A 13349-nucleotide genomic window follows, 5' to 3' on the forward strand; every position below is an offset into this window, starting at 1 on the left:
GCTTAAAATTAAGACTTTAGAACCCTTGTGACTACATCCATCTCTACTGGTGCCAAAAGTTTAAATGCATTCCCTTGCTCCTTCATATTTTGTATTTGAATTCTTAAAGATGAGAATTTATAACTAGAAGTGTTAATATGACACCACAAAGTCCCCCCTCAATTTTATGTAGATAAACTGGCCACTTTTTGGGTACACCTTCTTAGAATTGCATTAGTCATCTGGATATGGTCATCAACACTGCTCAGTTAGTCAATTGGTAATAAGGGGGTCCAAGTGTGCCACACCATCACATGTAGCAGCAGCAGTCTGAATCATTGATACAAGTCAGTCTGGATCCATGCTTTCATGTTGTTTACACCAGATTCTAAATGCTGCAGCTGCAGGCACACAATGCTGAATCAATCTGTAAAAATTGTAGCATCAGGTTTGAGATTTAAGGTTTGACGTGCTGGAGATGGTATTCTGAATGCCTTATAAAAGGTGTTTAGATGAGCCACTGTTGCCTTCCTATTATTTTAAGCCAGTTTGTCAATTCTGTCCAACTCTCTGACATCAAATGGGCGTTTTCATCCCTACAAGCTGCTCCTCACTGGACATTTCTCTTATTTTTTTTTTACCCCCAAACCATTGTATGTAACACAAGAGATAGGCATGTGTGGTAACCCCAACAGATGTTTATGAAATACTCAGGCCAGCTCTATGTACACCAACAACCATAATATAATCAAAGTCACTTAAATTGTATTTTTTGTGTGCGGCTCAAAGTTCAGCCAGTCATCTTCATCTTGTCTAGACACCGGACTGCATCGAATTCCTACCATGAGATGAGTGGAATTTGTTTTGAGTTAACAAGCACTCAAAAAGGTTACCTAATAAAGTGGCCAGTGTTGACTTCTATTACTGAGATCTACAGTTGGCACAATATATTCTTGAATCTATATTTGTGAAATCTGAGCAAAACAAAGGCAAACTACCCCTATCTGTTAACATTAGAGCTTTGTCTATCTTAGTTTTTAAGGTGGATAGGCAAATGCTTTATTTAGAAAATGTGAAATTAGGCATCATATGCCATTTCAACATCCCTCCACAGCTTGCTAGGTTATGATAGAGAATGGTTATCGCTCCAAACCCTGGACAGTGTGTTTTATGTGTGTTTAAGATCAGCCCATCCTTTTGTCTATAGTCCATATATCCTGTCCAAATTTAGCCAAACAAAGACATTGAAAGTCAGGCTTCCCCAAAACTTTTACACTTCAATTATTTATTTATTTATTTTTACTCATTTTCACTCATCAGCTTCTTCACTGTATAGATTGAAGTATATGCTAATTTTTCTGAATTTTCACTGAGGTTTTGGCTCAGGGGTTTCCCCCTGAAGCTGAAGAGCTGCGTTCTGAAACATGCCTGTTTCATACATCGTATGTTTCATTCTTTCCTATAAAATGGAAGTGAAATACACAAAATGTCATGTATTTAATTGTAAAAGAGAATAAATTCTTTTGTACAAATCTTCACTTCAAAGAATCAACTTGGAAGTAAAAATTTAAGACTTCTGTTGTTGTTACCTAATAACTTGGGAAAAAAAAGAAATAAGAAGAACAAATTGGCACTTGTACTACGCAGCATTACTCCTACTGCTGTTTGTGGGAACATGTGTCTTGATGCCAAGTTAAGTACAGATTTTAGTTTTTTTTTTTCTTCTCCAGGCATTAAAACCTTAAGGAGCCTACATTCAATTTTCCAAAGTTAAGCGATAACGACAAGGTAAATACTTAACAATATGAGGTGTTTTATGACCGTAATATGGAACACAATCCATTTTTAATGGAGCATGTACTTATAAAAACAGGCTGCTGGATGTATCTGAAATTGGGGCCATTGTGAGAATCTTCAAAGGCACAAGCATATGTGTGAATAAAAATGTTCAGACGATCTGATTGAGGCATGAAGAGGAAAACAGAAAATTCAAGGGATGAAAACTAAAATCTCACACTGAGGCCCTCAAAAGGTACACTGAGTGCTTAATGGCTATAAACTGCACAAAACTAAATGCTGAGAAAAGTGTGGAGCTATTTTTTTAATAATAAGAAGAAGGCTTAAACTACTTTGGCACATGAATGGAAGTAAGGCATCTGTGTTATTTCAGAGTCAAAGTAAAGAGCTGAATTGGAGTATTGTTCCTGACTGGCAAAATGTCAGACCCACATTAAAAAAAATAAATAAATAAATAAAGGCAAGCAAATAATGTTAATTAATTCTGTCTGATAGCACACTCCAATATTGCACTGCCTCATATTTTCTATAGAACACAATAAAACTGTCATCTCCAAACAAGAGTCAAGAGAGAAAAAAAAAGCATGGTTACTTCTAGAAACAATAGAAAAGTGTTGGAAAACAAAGCAGAGAGAGGTCTTGTCACAACATTGACCTGAACGTAGATATTGCAATGGTGAAGAACAAGGAGAGCGGGGATGTGTCCACACTCAGGGCGTTGGAGCCACGGGCGCTCATACCTACAGCAAAGACAAAAAAAAAAAAAAAAGAAAAGAAAAAAAAACACGGTGAAAACTAAATGTACTGAAGCTCACATCTAACTTATACACTATTTTTAATTCTGACTTAGACTCAAAATACTGGAAGGCTGAAACATTCCCAACATAAATGAAAACATGTTACATGCAACCAATAGCAATTCTTGCACAAATTGTGCCCTGGACAATTCAGTAGCTGGATAAATAAAGCAAATTCCTGCAGAAACCAAGCAAAATATTCTCTCTATTCTCAGTAGAATGAAGAGGGTGCTAACTCTCCACTGACTTTACTTGCTTGAAAGCAATAGAAGATGTGTACAAGGTGAAACTAAAATACCAATTTTCCTTTTCTAATCTGCTGCTTTTGCTGCCCCATTTCTTAAGCTGACCTGGGCAACTGCCCATTTCAAAACCCACCAGTGAATGTGATGTAAAGTTTTCAATTTAATCAATTAAAGGGAGAATTTAGATTTCATTTTTGATTGAGGCGGTGTCCATCGCTTACCTGAAATATACAAATGTGTTGTCAAAGTAAGCTGCCGGCATGAGGGAGACAATATTTTGTAATATTGTCTCCCATTGACAATGGAAACTGTACTGGATCTTCTATTAGCAATTATCACAGCAGCTTCTGTGTACTCTCAAGATAATGCTAGTACTTCCCTTAACTCAGAATTTTTCAGAGCAGCCAACATTCCCAAATCCTGCAAGTTTCATAATCATCCGAAGTTGATGAAAACAATGAAACTGAACCTTTGAAGTTCTCAGTCCAGCTTCCCAGTTATCTGAAAAAATGACCCACAAACATGTCTTAACATGTTGTAGAAAATATTTTTTTGATTTAAATGTGTCCTTTTTCTGCCTTTTTTTCTTAACCACTTTCCTGCTCCTGAAAACGTCTAACTCTGAGCCACCTTCACTCAGTAACTGCATCTCCTCTGAAGAGTGTTACCATCAGTGTGACTTGGAAGCACTTAAATATGATCAATTCACTTTTCAGATTTTGAGTTGTAGACCAGCTAATAACCGCTCACGACCATTTGAACTGAAAATTGACTGATTCTGGTTTAGACAGTTTCTCAGAAGACCTCAGGACTTTTGACAGCTATAAAGTCCAAATCAGTTAAGAAAACATTTGGCTTGAGACATGTTTGTGTTGAACAAAATTGAAATGAAAAGCTAATCAAAGCACCAGACTTTGGCAAAGCTTTGAATTCTGCACATTGAGTGATGCAGAAACTGTGGTATACCTCGTGGATAAACCCTGAAGTTTTGCCATCGTAACGTTGCAGTTATAACAGCAATAATATTCAAGATGTCATAGCAGCAGAATGCAGTCATCACATCTGCACCACTGGGTTTTTTTCCCATCCTTTACCTCTCTGCTCTGTCTCCATCTTCTCTCCAACAAACATGTATTATTACTCAGTACAATCCTGGCTCATACAGATATATTTTTTATCTCCCCATAGAGATGTAAGTCATCTTTTCTATTAAAATCCTTTACGCTTGCTATCTTTTTATATTTTAAAAAATAATCTAGTGGGATGAAAGTCTTAGCTCGTGGGGTACTGATAAAACCAGCAGCCTAGAAATATTTAAAGTAGCTACTGGAGAAGCACTGAGAAACATGCTTGAGACTAGAACTGGTCGATCGACAGCTTTGAAAACTTACAACTAAATATTTTCCAAGTGATCGCATCATGCGTACCACTGGGTACCATTTAGGCTAGAGAGTAGTGGTACCTTTAACTCAACACTCTTCAGTGAGGGAGTTGTTACTGCTTGAGTCAAAGATAGTGAAGGTTTTAGTCTGTTCTCACCAAAATGCAGCTCCAGGAACTCTGATTAGGTATTACTTGTGCCTCTGTTTCACCTCTGCCCTGTTAGATTGTCTGAAGCCACATCTGGTTTTGTTGGTCTCGCCTTCTCATCCTGTTCCTAACTCACAGCACCAATTGCGCTGTGAGTTAGGTTTTCTGTTGGCTTTTGCGCCTGACCCTATCTTGAGTATTTTCTTTGTTTTTTGATTCTTGTATATTTTATTAGACAGTGAACCTGACTTGGTTGTCAATTAGGATTTTGTTCATGAAATATTACCTGCTTGGACTTTGCCTCTTTTCTGCTCCCAAGACTTTCCATTCATTTTGCTCTCATCATTATCTCCCGTCAACAAGTTTATCAGCACACAATCAGTGCCTTTTCTCACCACTATTCCTGGCAGCACCAGGAATAGTGACACTTGACAAGAGGAGGCTCAAGCAACCAGACCGACATTGGTAACCTTTATATGCATTAGTTTGTAAAACTTCCAGACTCTTTCTAACCTGCTTGCTTTTCCCTGTAAAGATTGATGAGGTGTTGTTCCTCCCTTCTAATAATTAATTTTCATTAGTTGCAATAGGGTGTTTGCAATTTTGTCACACAAAGTACCCTCGAGCCACTTAAGAAGACAAGAGAAACAACAGTGACATATTCAGGACTGTCGGAGAAAGTAAGTATTAAAAGCAATTATCTGGGGAAGATAGTGCAATTTTCAAAGAACACTTAGAATTGAATGGATAAAAGAGCAAATATAATTGCCAAACGTTTCACACAACATTTAAAGAACTACTTGGTGCTGTCCATGAAGCAGACCACCAGTTTATGCCTTATTAGTCATATTCAATACATTATAATATTACTGTGAAGTTTGATTTACTTCAGTGAATTAGTTTAGAAAAAGAAACACAATATACAGATTACTTAGATTCAACATCAATTGTTTCAACGTCAGTGTTTTCAATCTTGTTTATTATGAGGATTTAATTAATCTGAAAGACGAGCCTCATTGGAAACCGTATTCTAATTTATTCAGTATTACTGTATACGTGAAGGAAAAATAAGATTGTTGTATGAATTTCTCCTATTTTATCTAGCTATGAGCAAATGCTACTGGCATGAGTTTTCAAGTTCAACACTTACAAATCCTTCAGTGGATTAAGTTTCTCTGTTATAAGTCTAAAGTCAACATGTACCCAGCCTACCTAAAATGATCCAACTGGCTACTACTGTGTGGACATTTTTTTCTTTTTCAAATTGGTGAACATGAGCTAAGACAATAATATGAAAAAGTTTATATTTTTAAAATAGAAGTCCAGCTCTAGTCTGCACAAGTATTTTCTGTAGACTTAGATCTAAAGTGAGCAAAATGTACAACAACTCAACATTGTGTTGCCGCTCCAGTACAAGTGTCTGGTTAGCAATCTGTCCTATATCTCCTCCAGAGGAGCAAAGAGTTGAGGTACTTTCCAAACACCCTAAAGCTTTAAACTTTCTCCTTGTTTTGTGTCATTTTTGGGTCCAGCCTCTGTTTGAAACTTTTACAAGGACAGCTATTTTTAATGTCTGTGAGGTGTTTCAAGAAGTAAGTCAGAGGAAGCACAAAAGCTGTGAAAAGCTGTTTAAAAAAGGAAACTATTTTCTACAGAGGCATGTCATGTTTTCTTTCAGGCTGCTACAGCAGAGAGCAAGACTTTGACAGGCGCTGCTCATTTCAATCTATTGTCATTTTGTACTTTTTCCACTTCAAGCCATTTCTTGCCGACTTCTACATGTACATCCATTCAGACCTAGCTGTGGTATGTTTTGTCAGACTGGTAAAAGAGCCAAATTGACCTAGGGCCAACTCCATCAAATGTCAGCAAGGCTGAATGGGGAACAGCAAAGCTCCTGGATTCAGAAATGTTAGAAATCGTCATTGTTGTCCGGAGTACACACCAGAGCCGGATTTACTCAGGTGCATTTACTTGGGTAACTTTTTGGAGAAGTTTTTCTTCACCATACTTTCAATTCCCTAAAGAAGGTCCTTTTGACTGCCTGTCTTACCCCTTCCCTCCTGGTCCACATCTGTTATGAAACAATGTGAACAAAGTGTTGGTGTCAGACATGTCAAAAAATGCTTATTAGTTATTTTTAATCCAACACCATCTGGAAGGTGGCCAATGCTCTGCGGAGACTGCCCACCAATAATTTTCAAACGTACTCTATCCTGAAGCATCAGTGCTAATGATGAAAATACCCATGGCTAAAGTCCAGTCAGCTATTCTGTCTTGCACATTGCGTATGCCAGGCAAATACTCCATCTTTCAGTTTGTCCTTTCCGGCAATAAATCCATACCTACATTCGCTCGAACAAAAGCAGACGCTGTTCAGCAATCAAACAGTATGCTTCTCTAATACACCAATTACATTAAGTAATTTGACTGGTCCAGCTAAACCACTACACAATAATAATTGGAATCAATAACATTTCGAAAAAATAAACACACCATTAATAGTGAAATCAAAGATAATAAAGCATGCTGTCATTTTTGAAGGTTAGAAAAAAGTAATTAATTCCAGTTAACAGGATGACTTATTGCTACCATTGTACATAAACAATATAGGAGATCCTCCTGCATGCTACTTACAACCACCTTATAAAAATTCAATGGAATTCAAACTGCCTCTTTTAAATGTAATAAAACTCAATCATGCCTTATAATTGTGTGTAAAGGGACCAGGAACCTGATTAAGTTTGATTGCAATCCCAACATTTTCATGACCTTTGTGACTAAATTAACAGCCGTGTGCTGCTGGCTTCTTCTTTATAATGAAATAACGTCAGAAAAATCTTCCCCAGAGGAAAAAAAAAAAAGTATAAATGATGCTTGAACTACTTTCAGAGATTTTACTTTTTGTAAACAGTGCTTTATGTTTTCACTGCTAATGTGTTTTGCACACATCTTTCACTTTGTGTCCGAAAGAAAAAGAAAAAAAAAAGTGTTTATTTAAAAGAAAAGCCACCATAAAACTCAAACTCCCCTCCGATCTGTTGTTTTTAAGGGATTCGGCACAGAACTTCCAACAATGTAAAGTAGCATTTAGAGGGGAAAACGAGCCCCCCTGGAGCTCCACAAGACAGTAATAGCTCCTAGTAAAAAGAGGGCTGCAGACAGAGATGGATGGCGCTGCATATTTCAGCAAAACATGAGCCCAGTAGAGCCAAATTAGGGTGGCAAGGGGCATTAGTACTGTTGAGTTAACAGAGGACAAAATGTCCCTGTCAGAACTGAAACGTGTCGAGTGATTTCATTCATAAAAGTCCACAGAAACATTTAACATATAGGTTCTCAGACATAGAGCTACCATGAAATTATAAAAGCAAGAAAACTGGGAGCACACCTCTTTCACCTTTTCAACTCAATAGCATATGAACAACAATAACAAAAAAAACGTACTCAGTCTATGGATCCGTATGGGATCAGAGGCTGGACCCAGGCCTCCCTCACTCAGAGTCTGAATGCGAATGATGTAGTCGTCTTCGTTCTCAGGGAGGGTCAAGTCTGCTGTCGAATTGGCCGTTGTGAATGTGTTTACCTCTTTGTGTCTCTGTCTCCAGAACGAAAGCTGAGCAAGAGAGGGCAAACAAGTGAAAAGACACAACGTAAATGTGTGTCCTCGCAGCCGACTCTGTTCTCACAGCTTATTGTGCGGCATTAATAAACGGCGCCATCGCCAAGCGCGGAGAAACTCACTTGATATCCTGTAACTTCTGACTCTGATTCCATTGCCACCACAGGCTCCCAGTAAAGAGACAGCTGAGAGCCAATTAGGGTCCATTCTACATTCAGCGGTGGCTGGGCAGGCGCTGCATGAGATAAAAATGATTTATTTCAGAGTGTGGGCACAGAAGCAAATGACTGTATTATTGGCATACTGGGATCATCACATTACCATATCTGGCTGTTTTTAAAATCAATATTAGCAAAGGATATTGTTTTTACGGTTTGCAAAGAAAAGGCCCAGTTCAAAGCGAACGCAGGCATTTGCTGAACGATCACTGAGCGCTGCAACTTACGTGGCTTTTTTGTGGTGACATTGATTGCAGGGAGGAAAGGGCCGGTGCCCGCTGTGTTGAAGGCGCTAACTGTTAAAAAATACTGCGTGTTTCCTGCCAAGTTGTTTACTGTGACTGAGGTTTGGTTCCAAGGCACTCTAACCTTCCCCATCGTTTCCGGTTTGGTGTCATCCTCCCAGTAAACCACCTTTACAAAACAAAGAGCAGATGCAACACAAATGTTACACTACCTCATGAAAAAGATTATTACAGCTTGAAAAAATTTGCTTTTTTTGCATTTTACCACACGTTTCAATGCCTTTTTATACGTTTTCTATAATAAACCTACATATATTTGGGAAGATGAAGAAAAATTATGAATGATTTTCAACATTTCTGTTGTGTACATTTGTATTTAGTTGCAATTACTATGATGCTTCCAGGGTTACTAATTGCCTGCAGCAGTCACCAAATTACTAAACAAAGTAATTTGTTTAGTAATTACTTTGTTCAGTAATTACTTTGTTTAGACACTACTAAACAAAGTAATTACTAAATTACTAAATTTAGTAATTTAGGGATTTTCAAAGTTTTTTTCAAGACAACTTCATTTTTGAGAACCAGAATTAGACTAAAAGGCTGCAAAACAGTTGAAGCTGAAAAGCAGGTTTACTTTCTAGCATGACAAGGCTAAAATTAGGGCTGTTTATTTAAACTGACAGCTTGAGCAAGGTACAATGGAATGGTTTAAACTGAAGCTGTAATAGTAGCCATGTGAAAGTCCTGACCTAAATGCAAACCAAAATTTATGGCAACAATTGACTTGAATTGATGTTTCACAGACACTTTCCATCCAATCTGAAAAAGCTAAAAATGATTTTTATTTTTTCTCAAGGAATATATTTAAAATTGCTTGCAGCCCAGAGTCATGCCCTACTTTGAGTTGATCTATTGCACAAAAAGCCCAATAAGATATATTAATGTTCTGGGTTGAAAAGCCAAGAAATATATAAAAAAAAAAGTTTCAGGGGCATGAATAATTTTCTAAGACATTATATTTATATATATTTTTAGATCTGAGTAAAATGTGCTTTAACTGGTTCCATACAGGCGAAAGCTTAGCTTTGACATAATGCTGCTGGGTGCATCTTTTAAGGAGAGGTGAGCTTTGATGATTCACTTGCTTCTAGAAACCTCAGCTATGCTAAACATCAGAGAAAGAATGGCAACGTAATTTAGGCCAGAAATCATGGATTGTTTCCTTTTATCTATTATTTTTATAAAATCAGTCCTTAAAACGGAATAAAGTCTAAGATGATGGCTGTAAGAGCCATATGAATGAAATGAATGATTATTGAGGTGACTTTAGCACACGGCTTTGACACTTGGGTGGTGGGTGTGTTGAGGTGGGCGTGGCTGTCACTAAAGGTATGAATGGGAGCCATACTGGCGTGCTGGCTTATTATGTTTGAGGAAGAGGGTGTGCTGGGGTGGTCATAATTTCTGTTGACTGTGTTTAATGCCGTTTATTGTTGGCACTATTGGATGGTTTGGCCTGGTCAGTCAGTGTAAATCTGTAAGATCTGAAGTAAGACAATCAAAGTGGAATAAATAGATGATTGCAACAACAAAGAAGCGGCCTGGAGTTTTTTGAAGCACGCGTCGGACAGTTTAAAATTCCAAGAGTTATCCCAGTGCGGCCCTCATACATTTTTAGCTTTGCCGCACATCTAGGTATCAAAACCCAACACTTTGGCTACAGTAAAAAAATACATTAAAACAGTGAATTAAGGTTCTGTTCACCCTTTTAATCCAGCTAAATCATGAAAAACAATTAGATAAATTAACATTTTGTCAGTCAACCCATGGATTTATTGCCTGTTATTCAACTCTGCAATACATCATGCACTGCAAAATAAAGAATGAAATTTAAATAATTGCACTAATTGAAGTTTGACTAATTAAATTTAAAATTGATATATACAATAATTAATCATTTGTATCTCTCGTACTAATTAGAATAACAATAGATGTTGCCAGTGAGCATCCAGCCCATTCTTACTTTCCTTCCTATCTTCTCTGTTCAGTATGAAAAAGAAACACAGCTTACTTTTTATTTTACATGTTACTCAGGTGATCACAGTTTCTGACAGTAAACTAAGCCACAACCCGCTTTTTGAGGTTCAAAATCGATCCATCCTGTTTTGTATTTAGATCACGGTCAAAAGACAGCACATTGCTATAGTTACTATAATTTGGGGTGTGAAATACTGGTCTTCTGACATGACGCTTTGGGGTCATGTGTATCATGATTTTGCATAAATGACAGTCGGTCTAAAGCGAGCCCACGGACGGGCAATTTTCCTTTCTTCTCCCGAAAGAAGTTTGACATGTTTTCCTGTCATGTTGATACAAAGAAGTGTATAATTCTAGTCACGGGGGGGAGTGGAGGAGGGAACATGAGGATGCCATTTCCATGGCGACGCAGTTTGGAAGAGACATATTTGAGGTGCAAGCTGAGGTGATGACAGGCGGTTTCAATTGTATCGTCTTTGATATCTGTTTCCATTTATATGAGTAAAAAAAAAGAAGAAAAGAAGAAAATTACGATACCTCATAGCCCAGAACCCTTTCAGGGGTGACGGTGAGAGCTTGCCAATTCACCTCAATCTCAGAGGCTGCGACACTTCGGGCCCAAACCCCTGCTGGCATTCCGCTTGGCTCTGAAAAAAAACAGACAACACGAGACCGAGCATTTCTGTCAGGACGAAGCAACACGGAGGTAAGCGGAGAACGCTTTTTTTGTGAATTTTTTACATTTACAAATCTTGATCAGGGCTCAGATGAGTCACCACACAAAGGTCCCGCTAGTAAATAGACACACACTAAGGCACAAACTGACTGCCTCTCCGTGTGCCGAGAGGGAGCATAGATCTAAATGCCAGCTGTTTTTTTTATTGTTTTTTTTACTTTGGTAAAACCGTTCAAGTGAGTCGTGATATTTGGAGAAAAAGGCACTACCTACTCTTACACAAATGTCTTGCAATTGTGCCTCACATTTTCTGCTTTTCTCTTGCTTTAAAAGGGATTTCTAGAGCCTAAAGCAGTAGATGCAGTAAAAACCACTTTTGTGATCTTTGTCCTTTTCAGAGAGAGAAACAGCTTTCAAGCTTTGCCAAGTCCTGCCTCATTATGTCCATCCTTACCTGTCTCTGCAGAGTAGATGGTGACCACGGGGCTGAAGGGGCCCTGCCCTTTGCTGTTGTAAGTGCCCACCTTCACGTGAAATGGAGAGAAGGGCGCGAGGCTGTCATTACGGTACACATAGCGGGATGCGCCGGGGGCCGAGGTGGCCACGTGAGTCCAGCTGACTTCTCCGAAGGCGCGGAAGGCAATGATGTAGCCGAAGCTCTCACCATTCTGCAGTTCTTCAGGGACGGGCTGAGAGTGAAACACAAAACTATAGTGATATTAAAATATATACAGACCAGTCACACTCATTCCGGCGCCGGCCGCACGCAATCGGCACAGACTCAGGCGTGCATGACCCATAAATTGCTTCCGTGACCTGCTACCTGAGATATTGAAATGAAAAGCAAGATGTGATTTTAAAAGGCCTCTGCTCTCATTACAGACCATGCGGGGAGTTTTTAAAATAAAAGCTGATCTGCATTTAATAAAATAGGAAATCAGCACGCTAACTCTGAGCTTAATCTTATTTGACAGCCACCAAGCTAGTTTATTTCAGTGGCAGACTTAATCACTGTAGCCTTGAATGAGCTGCAGTAACTTGAAACTGATCATATTCTCATAAACTACGCACAGCATCTCGCAAATGTATTCACACCCCTTGAACTTTTCCAAAATTTTCTGCAGTACAACACATATGTCGATTGTATTTTATGCAACAAACCAACAAAGTGATGCATAATTAAGAGGAAGAAAAAGTGAAGGATTTTCAGAAAAAAAATCATCTAAAAAGGATGGTGTGAATTTGTTCTCACACCTCCTTAATCCGACACCCCGAAAGAAAATCTTCAGCTCCACATGTAAAGCAGACAGAATCCACTTGATTGACATTTAACCTAATCATGAATGCAGCTCTTCTGTGAATGCCTCAGGGGTTCGTTTGAGAATGCTAGAAACCTCTTAAAGACCAACGAACACAATAGACAGGCCAGGAATAAAAATTGTGGAGAACTTTAATGCCAAGCTTTCAACACTTCACACTGTCTAATCAGTTTTCCCAATTTGGAATACAACCTGAGTAGAAAATGGCAACTAATGGCAAAAACCTATCAATATGTGACCATGTATTTAAACTGACAGGCCAGGTAAGGAGAGGATTAGTAAAAAAAAAAAAGCAGCCAAGAGGCCTGTGGTAGTTATGGAGGAGAAGAAGGGATCAACAGCTCAAGTTGGCGGATCTGTTTTCATGGTAACTATAAATGGTGCCTGAACCAATCTGGGCATTATAGAGGAGTAGCAAGAAGAAAGTCATTGTTGAAAGAATGCAAGAAGAAGTTGTGTTTAGAGGAAACACACATGACTGTGTTCTGGTCTAATGAGACCAACATTCAACTTTTTAAATCGCCAACCAAATAACAGTGTGTGGTGGAAAATTAACAAATCGGATTATCCTGAAGGAGAGCATTTTTACACTGACACACGGAGATGGCAGCATCATTTTGCTGGGTTGCATTTCTATGACAAGAACAGTAAAGCTTGCTCCTTGCTTCATGGTAAGATGGATGGGCAAAAATACGCGACAGAAAATACAGGACTCCGGACTGCGGACAAGGTTCTCCTTGAAGTAGGCCGATGTTAGAGTTATTATGTTTGTTATCATTCTTATATTTATATATTTAGAGGTTTAGTGTTCAAACTTGTTGAAACTTGGGAGACAAAATTAAATCTTCCTTAATCAAGCATGTTTGTACAGATGGTGACTTAGA

At 38.4% G+C, this 13349-nt stretch overlaps 1 protein-coding gene and 1 long non-coding RNA gene across 3 annotated transcripts in view; one reads left to right on the forward strand and one right to left on the reverse strand.

The window, feature by feature from the left end:
* Positions 1-1457: 1457 nt before the first annotated feature.
* cntn3a.2 (contactin 3a, tandem duplicate 2) overlaps positions 1458-13349 on the reverse strand; it is a 65124-nt gene continuing 53232 nt past the window's right edge. For both annotated transcript variants that reach the window (XM_008413432.2, XM_008413431.2), the window contains exons 19-24: positions 11601-11835; positions 11008-11117; positions 8416-8602; positions 8093-8205; positions 7796-7964; positions 1458-2516 (exon numbers count right to left, since the gene is read on the reverse strand). In XM_008413432.2, coding sequence (XP_008411654.1) covers positions 2419-2516; positions 7796-7964; positions 8093-8205; positions 8416-8602; positions 11008-11117; positions 11601-11835 — 912 coding nt within the window. In that variant the 3' untranslated portion in view covers positions 1458-2418. The remainder of the gene's footprint in view (positions 2517-7795; positions 7965-8092; positions 8206-8415; positions 8603-11007; positions 11118-11600; positions 11836-13349) is intronic.
* LOC108166449 (uncharacterized) overlaps positions 13216-13349 on the forward strand; it is a 7151-nt gene continuing 7017 nt past the window's right edge. Inside the window, exon 1 of the long non-coding RNA XR_001776805.1 lies at positions 13216-13265. This is a non-coding gene — a long non-coding RNA (uncharacterized LOC108166449). The remainder of the gene's footprint in view (positions 13266-13349) is intronic.

The sequence above is a fragment of the Poecilia reticulata genome, linkage group LG7 (assembly GCF_000633615.1).
Source record: "Poecilia reticulata strain Guanapo linkage group LG7, Guppy_female_1.0+MT, whole genome shotgun sequence".
NCBI classification, from domain to species: Eukaryota; Metazoa; Chordata; class Actinopteri; order Cyprinodontiformes; family Poeciliidae; genus Poecilia; species Poecilia reticulata.